General features: G+C 32.0%; 2 protein-coding genes across 4 annotated transcripts in view; both read right to left on the bottom strand.

Moving 5' to 3' along the window:
* The window catches only part of aff4 (AF4/FMR2 family, member 4), a 38,015-nt gene extending 32,426 nt beyond the window's left edge, over positions 1–5,589 (bottom strand). For 2 of the 3 annotated variants that reach the window (XM_051092631.1, XM_051092629.1), the window contains exon 1: positions 5,312–5,589. Coding sequence is in view for 1 of the 3 variants with exons in the window: in XM_051092626.1 (XP_050948583.1) it covers positions 1,099–1,154 (56 nt within the window). In the remaining 2 variants the exon portion in view is untranslated. Of the gene's footprint in view, positions 1–1,098; positions 1,195–5,311 lie in introns of those variants that run through there. The other variant, XM_051092626.1, reaches the window with a different exon arrangement.
* A 1,280-nt stretch (positions 5,590–6,869) lies between these two features.
* Positions 6,870–11,562, bottom strand: zcchc10 (zinc finger, CCHC domain containing 10). The gene is made up of 4 exons (XM_051092868.1): positions 11,458–11,562; positions 11,054–11,215; positions 9,022–9,066; positions 6,870–8,323 (listed from the first exon to the last, which is right to left on the bottom strand). Exons 1-4 carry the CDS (start codon positions 11,496–11,498, stop codon positions 8,083–8,085), a joined length of 489 nt encoding a protein of 162 aa, XP_050948825.1. The 5' UTR covers positions 11,499–11,562; the 3' UTR covers positions 6,870–8,082.
* Positions 11,563–14,450: the final 2,888 nt, after the last annotated feature.

The following is a 14,450-nucleotide window of genomic DNA, read 5'->3' as shown; positions in this document are numbered from 1 at the left end:
CTTTTCATAAACCGTTTAGCCAAGTGTGACACAATGGATTCATCTTGCAATAGCTATTACATACTAAAGGTATGAAGTTTTGCTTTTGCACATTTTTATTTGCACTCCTGACACAAATTATTATAGCAATACTGCTTTATGATCACAGAACTGAGACTGGAGATTGTCGCTACACTCCGACTTTTCCAAAGTTGCATAATTTGTCAACTTCAATAACACTTTGAACAGTAGTCTATACAGTAAACTTAAAAGTAAACAAAACAATGTCAAGCCTTAGGCCTAATGCAAACTAAGACGTTAAACACCTTAAAAACTACTATTTTTTTAATATCGTCATCAGCCATTAAGTTATTCTGTTTGGCCATTAAGTGTTGAAAACAGGCCTAATGTCTCAGCATAGACATTTATTTAACAGTTCTGTCTAATAATCGGCATTCAGCAAACACACATTTTATACAAGGGTTTGAATATCTAATAAACGTCTAATAAATATCTAATTTGACGCAAAAAAAATAAATAAATAAATAAAACAAAAACTTTGTCAAATCATGTGTGAACAACAGAAATAACTAATTTAAACTATGCTGCGATATATCGAGTTCGCCACTGCATCTTTATTAAATATACATATGATAATATGATAATAGCCTCTTTCACACCAGTAAATTGCCGTAAAATTACTAAAATGGCTTTACTGGTAAATACAAAAATGCGCTGTTCACACAGGCAAAGACGTTCCGTCTTGTTTACCGGTAAAGCACAATTCACACATCAGTTTCAAAATACCTGTAAATTCTGTGACATCATTAACCAGAAACAACCTCTAAATGGCTACACCTCGTGGTGTTGTGTTTGTAAACACGGAAGGTTAAACGCTGCTAGTGTTTTTGTTGAAATTTTCATTTTTTTTTTGTCAAATATTCACATTTATTGAGCTGATTTTGGCCCAGAGACATCTTAGTTGACTTTTCTTCAACTTCCGTAAATAGCACGGTGTAAATGCATCACTGGTATCAGAATTTTATGATTAGGGCTGCAATGATTCACAAACACTACTATTCAATTAATACGTGCTTTAATGATTTACAGGTTACATACGTGCATCTCAGAGCAGCTCCGCTCACAGTAAACGCTGCTACATGAACTGTTATCATTTACATGTGTGGAGCGTCTCAAACTCCATCCCTGCATACACTGCAAAAAAAAAAAAAAAAAAAACTTAAAAAAAAAAAGTTTCAACTTTAAGTGTTCGTGCTGCCTTAAAATTTTAAGTTTAGTCAACATGAAATGTTAAGTTGTACTACATGAAAACCTGGATATTTGAGTTGAGTAAACTTAAAATTAAGGCAGCACTAACAAACAACAACTTTATTTTAAGTTTTTTGTTTTGTTTTGTTTTACAGTGTATTACGATGAGTTTGAATTTATTATAACATTCAACTGGGAACGCAACATATGCTATTTTATCAGATTTGTAAAGTAAATCATTTATAAACCTATACAAACACAGGAGAAAACATTATTATCTTTCTAAAACTGTTCATCACGATTTCAAAATAAAAGTTTAAACCCTCACTCTACGATTACATGTTTTGATGTTCACATATTCAAGAAATTACAGTGGCTGTAGCTTTTCTATCATAAAGAAAAAGAAATGTCCAAATATTAAAGAATGAGTGGACATTTGAATTAAATGATGCTAAATCAATATTAAACAGATTACATTGTGCAATAAAGAGTAAGAAAGAGTTAATAATAGATTATGACAGAATTTTTATGACCCTGTCCGTCAAAAAGTCTAGCGCAACCTCTGGTCAGGGCGTTGGTGCCCTCTACATTTGTTATAATGCATAATGTGCACTAGCTCTATTTTGTATTTTAACAGTTTTGTTCAGTAAAACCATATGATTACTTGCTTTTGATACTTTGAATACTAATTATTATTGCCATATGTATTTTAAGTCATTTTAAAGGCTATTGTTCACTTTGCTCTATTTTTATTACTAATTATTTCAATAAGCGAGTAATCTGTCAATTATTCTGATGATTAATTGAGTAATTTATATTTATTTTATATATATATAAAAATATAATGCTGCGTTCATGCCATATCGGAATTACCGTAAATTCGAGATGACAACATGTGACGTTCTACTCGGAGCTGTTCACGTCCTCAGACTCGGTATTATGATTTTCTATGGCAACACTATCAACGCCTAAACAGAGCCTACGATGGTCAGGTGGTACAGTGGTCATGTGGTACAAGTCGTAGCTCTCAGAAGACTCCTAGTTCACAAGTTGTAATTGCAAGTTCTACGAGGACGTGAATGCTTTTTACAAGTTGGAATCTCGTAATTACGGGAATTCCGACATGGCGTGAACGCACCTTAATATTATATTATCTCAATTAATTACTCAATTAATCGTCAGAATAACTGACATTACTCGATTATCGAAATAATTGTTAGTGACAGCCCTAGTTACGATTGATCAAGAGTAGGTGTCTTATGTCAGTGCACTGTGAAATCATTCATGCTCATACTGGTAATCTCGTTCTTCATTACCGGTATTTTGCTAGTAATGTTATTGTCAGAACAAACGTACTGGTATTTTTTTGGAAAGGATCGGTTCACACATGATCTCTTAACGGTAATATACCAGTAAAGACTTTATGAATGAACAGGGCTTGTGCATAAAGAACAAAAAAATAAATAAAAACTCAGCTATGAGTTTGCACAGTATGTTTTCAAGTAAATGACCTCTTGTGTTAAAAGATCAAAGAATGTTGATTTCTCTATGCATGACCCCTGTAACTGTAACTCAATCATCTGTAAAACTTTCCATATTATATGCACAGGAAACTCACAGGCCTCAGGCACAGCAATAAGAATGGTCAATTGTATCTTGGAAAACAGGCTTTTGCTCCTTTTACAAACTGGGAATTTACTGCAGTAAAAGAATGCTTTCAGCTCATCTGACCTCATCCAGCTGTCGAAGCTGCAAATAATAACAACAACAAAAGCGGTTCTTAAAACTAAAGGAACTTGTAGTACAACCTGTTCGATCCCAACATGCTGTAGAAGCTGACATTGACAAAACATTGCGAGGTGTCAACCACATTCTTTCTTGTCATAAACACAGACAGAGGAAATGGTCAAGCCACGCACCACAACTGAAACAGGAAGCCCTGCAGAGAGTCAAGACCCATAACGGTATTTATACACAAGCTGTGTCGAGCTCAACAATACACCTTTTGTCACTGGCTTATCAATGAACATCGTGCTCTCCTCTGCGTGCACATCTTCTGGCGACGACGTTCAGGACAGGAGTCAGAGACAGCGGGAACGTGTGCGTGTTTAGTTTGGTTACATAAGCAGCACAAGGTCTGTCCCAGCTCAAGATTTACATCAGTGCCGGGTGCCTGCGGATCTGCACGAGTCAGTTGGGAAACTACGCAGTGAATTTAAGCAACATGCTGGCTAATGATTGGATGGCATACTGCACAGTATATACTTCAAAAGTTTGTGTGAAACTATATTATTTCTGAAAGTGGAATCCAGCAGAAATGTTCCATTTTTAATCAAGACTGTGTAAAAATGTGCTAACATTTAACAATAATGAATCAAGAAAAATAAGATAAAAGTAATGGAGGATTTTACTTCTTAGCGGCCCTGGTTCTGGAAGTATTTTCACCCATATAGATTTAAAAAAAAAAAAAAAAAAAAAAAAACACTGTTTGAATCAGGAGAATCACACCATTACAAAACATTTATATATATATTTTTTTATTTTTTTTAAATAATGCAATTTTAAATATGGTTTTCTTTTTCTAATATACAATTATAATTATATTATAATTAAATATATTTTACTCCTGTGATGCAAAACTGAATTTTCAGCATCATTACTCCAGTCTTTAGTGTCGCATGATCCTTCAGAAATCATTTTAATATCCTAATTTATTATTAATGTTGAAAACATTTGCACTGATTAATATTATAACTCAAAGGGCTATCTCGTGCATTTTTGTATACTTGCATACAACAACCTAGAAACCACTACCAACATGAACGTTCATTCTCACCCAATTTTTTAGCATGCTTTCTCAAAACTTTGTGTAGCACTGAAGATTCTGATGCATTCTTGCGTTGCACTTCGGACTGAGAATACACACCTTCTAATCACTAAGACAAACACCCTAAGAAGTAGACTTTGCAGGGCAGCAGGAGAAACTGGAATACATTACAAATGTAGCAAGCAATCCGAGTATTCAGTGCAAAAAGAACATTTGCATAATATGCAGAGCATATCTACTTTCTACCACAGTATGGAGTAGTATGCAGCTCCGAACTTGTTCCTGCTGTAGCTACTTATTTAAAATGGCCTCCAAACATGGATAATGCAATAGGTTTGCCCTTAAAAGTACATGGAGGAAGTACCAAAGATGGTACATCAAAAAAAACATGCAAAGAATAAAGAACACTGACAAATGTCAAGTCAAGTGTTCAAACACTCTCAAATATAGTCACACCTAAACAACTCTATATTACTCAGTTAATCCCACATAACATGACTAATTCAGCTAGTGACTTAGTATGCACAACAACACCTGAACGGAGATTATATATGAAACAATCTCGTAATGCTACCGCTGTTTGGACCGTGTTTACATTTTGTCAAGTTGGTGACGCCAAACTACTTCAGCGGAAGGTGAAACATTGTTACGCAGTGACGTCCGTCGTTTGAAGCACTAACGTCACAGTCAAAAAACGTAACAAGTGAACAGAATATAACAATATTATTTTTATTTATGATTAATAATAATCGTATTTTGAGAGAAATTAGTGTGTTTACGTGACTCTCCCATTAGCATTTAACGATGTGTAGATGGAAAAATCCGCGAACTGAATTTACAAAAAGTTGAATAAACTGAAATTACGTAAAAGCCCGTTTCTAGTAATGAAAGTGCCAAAAACTGCATCTTACAGCGTTGCTACATCTGATAGATGTGATACACGGGAGTCTCTCATGATGCGTTTGCAATCACGAACTGGCCACGATGAATTCTGATCGAAAATTGATTATACAAAGAATAAAAGGACGTTTCTAGGAATGCTTTGTCGATGGCATATGAGCGAGTGTTCAGGATTGGACAGCTCGCATGTTGGCGAAACACTTTAACACAGCGCGAGCTCTGCTTCGTTAACAACTTGTTACAATTGTTCTCATGAATAAAGGATCGGATGTTACTGTATGTGCGTAAGCGTGAATCTTTTCTATTATGTAATCGCCCCATTTATGGCCCACTTACCTCTTGGCTTCTTAGGCCCGAAGCATTCTAGCTATGAAAGCCTTTCCCTTTGTCTCTGTCCGCTTCCACACTGATTTGCTGTAGCGTCCCAATAAATGTGTCACCCACCAACAAGAAACACGTAAATGCTCTACAAGACGCAGCTCGTTTAAGTGAGCCATACCGCCGATGGTCGTCTGCTCGTCATGGTTGTGTCGGACAGATTTTTCCAGCAGATCACGATCATTTTTAGGAGATCATCGCGTCTCTGGCTGATTTCGGCTTCGTAAACTAACCTAGTCACGTGACGAGCACGTCCTCTCAGAGAGGGGCTGCGTCTCAAATCCAGAGTGCAGACTATCTAGACAGCGTTTTTAGCCGTTCGTAGACACCTCAGCACTTTTTAACGATTTCAGTTTCTACTGTGTCTAAAAACCTTTATGCAGAGTTTACTTTTAATTGTTGCTGCTGCTCAACAATGAAACGTGCGTTTTTTTATTAATCAAAAATAATAATCGACTGCTACTTAGTGATTTCTCAAATACTATTTCCCTGTACGTTCCCTTCGACACAATAACTAAATCGTTATTACAAACTGTATAAACTACAGTATAAACATAGGGCTGTCAAACGATTAATCGCGAATAATCAATCCAAAATAAAAGTTTGTTTATTTTCTATATGTGTGTACTGTGGATATTTATTATGTATATAGAAACACACACACATGAAATGTGTATATTTAAAAAAATAAATATATACATACATATATATATACATAATAAATATACTCAGTACACACACATAATAATTAAACATTAACTTTTATTTTGGATGTAATTATTGTGATTAATCGTTTGACAGCCCTAATTCTTAACGTCTTAATTAGGACTGTTAAACAGATTAATCGCATCCAAAATAAAAGTTTTAATTTACATGATATGTATACTGTGTATATTTACGTGTACATATAAATAGACACACATACATGCATATATAACACACATATATTATGCAAACCAAAAAAAATTATTTTGGATGCGATTAATCACAATTAATTGATTCGACAGCCCTCATTTTAATTTTTTTTTTTTTTTTTTTTTTGCAATTATTATATTAATATATATATATATATATATATATATATATATATACATGTATATATATTTATACTTGTATATATAATTTACACATTTCATATATAAAAAAAATATTTTTCCTTAATATATGTGACCCTGGACCACAAAACCAGTCTTAAGTCGCTGGGGTATATTTGTAGCAATAGCAAAAAATATATTGTATGGGTCAAATTTATAGATTTTTCTTTTATGCCAAAAATCATTAGGAAATTAAGTAAAGATCATGTTCCATGAAGATATTTTGTCAACTTCCTACTGTAAATATATCAAAACTTAATTTTTGATGAGTAATATGCATTGCAAAGAACTTAATTTGGACAACTTCAAAGGCCATTTTCTCAATATTTAGATTTTTTCCACCCTCAGATTCCATATACTGAAATAGTTGTATCTCGACCAAATATTGTTCTATCCTAACAAACCATACATCGATGGAAAGCTTATTTATTCAGCTTTCAGATGATGTATAAAGCTCAATTTCAAAAAATTGACAATTATGACTGGTTTTATGGTCCATGGTCATATATACATGTATGTGTGTGTTTATATATACATAATAAATATACACAGTACACACACATAATAAGTAAACATTAACTTTTATTTTGGATGTAATTAATTATGATTAATCATTTGACAGCCCTAATTCTTAATGTTTTCATTAGGGCTGTCAAATAGATTAATCGCGATGATATGTGCGTGTACTGTGTATATTTATGTATATATATATATATATATATAAATACACAAAATATCTCAAATATTAATTCCTTGTATGTTCCTTTGACACAATAACTAAATCGTTATTATAGATGGCATATACTACAGTATAAACATGACAGGGCTGTCAAACGGTTAATCACGATTAATCACATCCAAAATAAAAGTTTACATTTACATGCTATGTGTGTGTAGTGTATTTAGTATGCATATATAAATACACATGTATGTATTTTAAAAAATATGTATATATATTTATACTTGCATATAATTTAGATTAGATATATTTCATATATAAAATAGATTAAATATATATAAATAAATTAAACATGTCAAATAGATTATTCGTGATGATGTGCGCTTACACTGTGTATATTTATGCATACATATAAATACACACACATACATGTATGTATTTAACACACATATGTAAGCAAAAATAATTTTAGATGCGATTAAATTTCAACAGATTATTTGATACTGATAATTACGCATTTACATCATATCTCACAATAGGTACATTTCTTTCTGTAAGAAATCTGTTTATTTCATAAGACCATCTTAAAATTAAGACCATGTTAATATGCCTTAGCCTCTTAATTGTCATTCTTTAAAAAAAAAAGAATTTATGATCAAAAAGATGAAAAAAAAAAAAAGATGGTATTAGTATGAATGAATAAATCATTGCAGTATTTTAACAGCTTGAGACATGGCTGCACTCCGCTATAGAGAGAAAACAAAGTTGTACTATGTAAATGTAACAGTGGATGTTTGATTTTCACATTTTACAAAAGAATGATGACAATATTAATATACACCTCTCATTTTCTTTACATACATGACTTCCCTCTCACATATTCAATACCAGAGTGTTTTCTGTACTGTCAATGTATATGATACGAGTTCTGTATTTGAATCAGATGAACTGGAAGCTCATTTCTTCTTTTTTCTCTTCTTTGGCGGGCCTTGATCAGAACTGCTTGAGGAATCGGAATCAGAGTCAGAACTGGAGGAAGATGAGGAGGAAGAGGAGGAAGGGCTGGAACTGTCTTCGCTGTCACTGCTGCTGTCTTCAGACGAGGATGAGGAGCTCGAGGAATCGCTGCTGTCCGAGGAAGAGTCGCTGGAAGAACTGGACGAATCACTACTGCTGCTGCTGGAACTGGAGGAGGACCTAAAAGAAAACAGCATGTGCTGTAAGTGCTACTTTATACCACAGTGGCACAAATCTGCGTTTGTTCATCACATGTGGCACAGATCAGCTGTTATGTCAGCAGTTTGAACAACCAAAAAAGAACTGAAAATCTGACATTTTCCACTTCTGTTCTGCACCTCTTTCATGTGGAAATATATCTGTGCATAACGGTTTTGCAGGCCAGTGGTGTGATGGAAAAGTATTAATAATTATTAATAAACATTATTACTTAATAATATGCCATTACGGTATAAATAAACAATTAGAACACTAGATTCTATAATTCAAGCGTTTCTTTAATTCAAATGCATTTGTAATTATATTTCTAAAATAAAAATAGGGCTCAAACTTTGAAATAATTTAGAAAAAAAATCATCATAATAAATTTAAAGATGCAAGGAGTATGATCAAAGCATCTGACTCATTTATTGTTTTGACATACGTATACTAATATACCATAAACTTTATATTTGTGCAAAACATTACAAGTGCAATTTAATTAAATTTATACCAGCATGCAACAAAAACAGTAGTTTCTCAGTTCCCTCAAAGTAATTACATAGATAGAACACTCTGAAATTTCACTTTATAAAAGTGCATATTATGCATAAATCATGCGTTAATCATAACATGTTTATACAGATAACACTGGCGTTCCCAAAAAGTCAGTGACTCACCTTTTCTTCTTTGCTTTTTTCTCACCGCGTGGTATTATTCCAGCTCTAAAAAGTGTCAAGAAAGCAGAGTTTAAACGTGAGGTTTTCAGACGTTTAACATGACTAGTAGCACCGCCCTGCATCGTATCTGCTGAATCAAATCCAAAACTAGTTTCCTACTTATTTCGGGGTGTTGATTCCAAAAATAGTGCATGTTTTGTTCAAGCAAGTCACACTTTTTTAACAACGCATTTGTAAGGTGATAAAGGCTGCATTTTTCTTTAATAAGCAGAAAAACACCACAAAGCCACAATTCCTGTCTGAATCTGAGCCTGTGATCAGTTCTCAGCCCATTTTCACACATCTGAACAATTCTGAAAACATTACTTTATGCCAAAAAAATGGACAGAATTACAGGCAGTGACAGAGGAAAATGCAAACATGCAAGCCAGATGTTTTCTGCTACATCTGTGGGCGTCTCACTACATTCAGAGTCACATAAATTGATTTTTTTATAAACTTAAAGTTGAATAAATGGAGTATATTCCCACTCCCCGCAAATTTGAATTTAAATGACACATTTTGAATACTTCTTTTTTGACTGTTTTTGTTATTTTGATAAGATTTCAAATGAGATGTACACACACACGGAGTTGTTCAAAATTTGGGATCTGTAAATTTTTTATTTATTTATTATTTTTTTTTAAAGAAGTTACTCATCAAGGCTGCATTTATTTGATCAAAAATAATATTAAAAAAACTATCAGTTTTCTTTTTTAATGTACTTTAAAATAAATTTTTTGAATCTTCAGCATCATTACTGTAGTCTTCAGTGTCACATGATCCTTCAGAAATCATTCTAATATGCTGATTTATTATCAATGTTAAACACAGCTGTGCTTCTTAATATAAATATAAAATAATAATAATAATAATAATAATAATAATAATAATAATATATATATATATATATATATATATATATATACACTATATACCGTATATATATATATATATACACTACCGTTCAAAAGTTTGGGGTCAGTACATTTTTACTGTTTCTTTTTTTTTTTAGGAAATTAATACTTTTATTCACCAAGGATGTATTAAGTTAATAATTAAAAGTTTATTAAAAGTTAATAATAAATAATTTACATTGTTATAAAATATTTATATTTTGAATAAACACTGTACTTTTTAAACTTGTTATTCATGAAAGAATCCTGAAAAAAAAAAATTACAGGTTCCAAAAAATATATGGCAGCACAGCTGTTGATATTATCCAACATTGATCATTCTAATAATAAATCCGCATATTAGAATGATTTCTGAAGGATCATGTGACACTTAAGACTGGAGTAACAGCTGATAAAATTCATCACAGGAATAAATTCTATTTTAAAGTATGTTAAAATAAAAAAACATTATTTTATATTGTAAAAACATTTTGCAATATTACTGTTTTTTTCTATATTTTAATCAAATAAATGCAGCCTTGATGAGCATAAGAGACTTCTTTAAAGACTATTACAAGTCTTACTGACCCCAAACTTTTGAACGGTAGTGTGTATATATATATATATATAAAATTTTTATTTATTTATTTTTTTAATTATTATTATTATTTTTTAATATGATTGATCCCAAACTATATGTATAAACAAAAATGAGGGAAAGAAAATTTTTGAACTCACCATTGTGAAATTAGGTAATATCAGGCTTTTTTTTTCTCAAAACAGCGTACAAGAAATTAAAAATGCAGGGCTGACAAACTAAACGAATAAAGTGGTCTATTTTGCTATACTAGCAATACATGCAGTGTACACTTCTGCATTCTGCGCTTTCGCCTTTAGGTGTCGCTGTCCGTCTAAAAACATAATTAAATTGCAACAAAATCGATACTAATAGAACTAGACGAGATTACTGAACTCGCAATCTTTGTAATATACAAAAGAGTTATTATCGTAGGCTCTTGGTTTATAAATTAGCGACTCATACATTCAAAATGACTACACATGTATGTGAATGTGTTGTGCTTTGTTGTGTTTCTTACCCCAGATCTTCCGAAGGATTGTTCTCCTTGTCTTTTAGCTTTTTCTTCAACTCCGCTGTCCTGGAAGGTCTATAAAGATACTTTCTTTTCCCAGTGCACTCATAAGACCAGTGTCCATATTCTAGACATTTCTGACAGCGAACATGTTGTTTGTTTGCCTCCCTGTGGGAATAACGAGAAGCCACATAGTAATTCGCCAGAACAACAAGACAAAAATCACAGATACGCGTTTGCGAGAGTTTTGATGATAAAGCCGTAGGAGCATAACTAAACGACCTGAAACTTGATACTGAAACAATACAAACTCATATAGACGACTACAGGACGAATTAACACAATGAATACATTATACATGTAATGTAAAAAATGCACTCCAAACTCGTATATTGTGTAAAATAACTCACGCTTGTCTTCGAGCGATCAATCTATGCATGGGAGTCGCCATTTTGGATGCGATCGTGCGAGTCTGTCGTCCGGTTTAATGTCGAGCCTGGAAAAATAAAGTGCGCCATCTACAGCTTCGGAGAGTCTTCGTCTGTATTTTTTTAAATTCTGTTTAATTAGTCTGTCCGCCAACACAGTCTATTAAGGTGACTATTAAGGTAAGCATGGTCTATTAATGTAAACATTTACAGTCCACATAGATAAATGCTTTTTCTCTATAGTTTCATAAACACCCCCTACGGAATAATAATAATAACTAGATGAGTAAAGTTTGAGAACAAACTTTAAGTTGGCCTGAGAAAGCCTAGCCTGAAAGTTTGAAGCAGTTGTAAAAGTATGAAAGCAGCTAGCATGATTTAACACATTGCTTACAAGATTTAACATGTTGTTAATATGTTTTAGCATGATTAGCTTGTTGCTTGTATTTTTATAGGCTGATTACAATGTTGTGAGCATGATTAGCATGTTGTTAGCATAATTGGCAAAATTACTAGACTGTTGTTAGCATAATTAGCCAGTCACTAGCATGTTTATAGCCTGATTAACATGTTGATAGCATGTTGCGCACATGATTAGCATGTTACTAGCATGTTTCTAACATGTCTAACATGTTACTAGCTTGTTGTTAACATGTTTATAGCATGATTAGCATGTTGTTACCATGATTGGCATGTTACTAGCATGTTGCCAGCATGATTAGCAAGTTACTAGCATGTTTTCTAACATGTTTCTAACATGGTTATCATGTTACTATCACAATTAGCATTATACTAGCATGTTGTTAGCATGTTTCTAATATGATTAGCATGTAACTAGCATGTTGCTAGCATGATTAACATGTTACTAGCATGTTGTTAGCATGATTAACATGTTACTAGCACATTGCTAGCATTTTTCTGTCATGATTAGCATGTTACTAGCATTTTGCTAGCATGATTAGCAAGTTACTAGCATGTTGGTAGCATGATTATCATGTTGTTAGCATGTTTCTATCATGATTAACATGTTACTAGCATGTTGCTAACACGATTAGCATGTTACTAACATTTTGTTAACATGTTTCTAACATGATTGCTAATGTTGCTAGCATGATTAACAAGTTACTAGCATGTTACTAGCATGTTGTTAGCATGCTTCCAGTATGATTATCATGTAACTAGCATGTTGCTAGCCTTGTTACCAAGTTACTAACATGTTGTTAGCATGATTAGCATGTTACTAGCATGTTGCTAACATGATTAGCATGTTGTTAGCATGTTTCTAACATGATTAGCATGTTACTAGCATGTTTCTAACATGATTAGCATGTTGCTAACACAATTAGCATGTTACTAGCATGTTGCTAGCATGATTTAGATAGCTAGATAGATTAGAAATATTAGAAATATTAGAAATATTAGAGTGGAAGCTTAAATGAGTCTAAATGGATTAGAAATAGTACATAGAAGGGAAGCTTGATTGAGGCTCAAGGGATTCTGGGAGTTTAGATTTGAATTTTGTCAGTTGGAGTTTGAAGAGTGTTGCTCATTTGAACATTCCGTCAATGTAAGTCTATGGGATTTTTGGTGGTTTTGATAGTCTGGTTTACGAAAACTGTAAGCCGGATCAGTTAGAAAAGATACAGCACACCGAGTCAGACCAGTCTGAAGGTCTGGACCGAGTTTGGTGGTTCTAGCTTGAAAGCTCTAGGAGGAGACAGATATCGAAATTTGGCTCAGAAGAAGAATAATGATAATATTCTTAAATAGTAGATCAGTGAGTTGACTTTCCCAAGCCAACTTAATAATAATATATGTATATTTTTTTATTCACAATTCTGGAAGTCAAAACAAATGGTTCCAATTATATTGTGTTGTGTGTTATTATATTATTATTCATAATTATAGTCGTACAATCTCATTATCATCTGCAATATTTATGTTTTAAAATTAAATAATTATACCCAAGTGTTATTGTAGCACCACTGAAATACTATTATAGTTCTTGATCATATTTTAAATTAGATTTTATATTTTCTGTTGTCTGTTGTTTAATTTGAGTTAAAGTTATATTGTGTTTTTGTCATTTGTATGGTTTTTAATATGCCTTTATTTTACATTTTCACTTAAAAATTGACTTAAAAAACTAAACATCCTCTGAGGAAAAAAACAAACAAAAAACAATATATATATATATATATATATATATATATATATATAATTCAGAAAGTCAAAACAAATGGTTTTGGATCATATTATGTTGTGTGTATTACAGGGTAACTAGTGTGTTATTATTCATAATTATCGTCGTACAGTATCATTATAATCTGCAAATTTTATCTTTTAATGCTAATGCTAAATGCTAAATATACACAAGTGTTATTGTAGTACCATTGTGATACTATTATAGTTTTTGGTAATATTTTCAATTAGATATTTATATTTTACATAGTTATAGTTTTCACATTGTTATTTAATTAAAGTTTTAGTAATTTTATTGCGTCATTTTTATGTCATAGTTTTTACTATATAGTTTTATGTAGTGTGTGTAAATGTTAAAATATTTTAAACTAAAATTTTGAGAAAATGAGAAATACTGCCTTGACAGCTAGCTAAAAATATAAGTTTAAGTTAATTCATTTATTTTAGTTAATGCTTATAATCATGTTTTTACATTTTTTATTTATTAATGCCATAGCCAAGAATATATATATATATATATATATATATATATATATACACACACATACACAAAACTAGTGCCAAAGTATAATACAATAATCTTCAAAAAAAAATAAATAAATAAATAAAAAAAATTATGCTATAATGTCATATTTGCATACAATGTTATACGCTCTAATTGCTTTTTACTTGTGCAGTTTTGTAAAGCAGTACAATACATTTGGTTTGGAGTCTGACCATATCATTTTATGAATATGAAACTCCCATGTATATTGATAATTTAAAAAAATATA

This window comes from Labeo rohita, chromosome 21 (genome assembly GCF_022985175.1).
Source record: "Labeo rohita strain BAU-BD-2019 chromosome 21, IGBB_LRoh.1.0, whole genome shotgun sequence".
NCBI classification, from domain to species: Eukaryota; Metazoa; Chordata; class Actinopteri; order Cypriniformes; family Cyprinidae; genus Labeo; species Labeo rohita.
The sequence above is the reverse complement of the archived record's forward strand: the minus strand, read 5'-3'. Positions and strand labels throughout refer to the sequence as shown.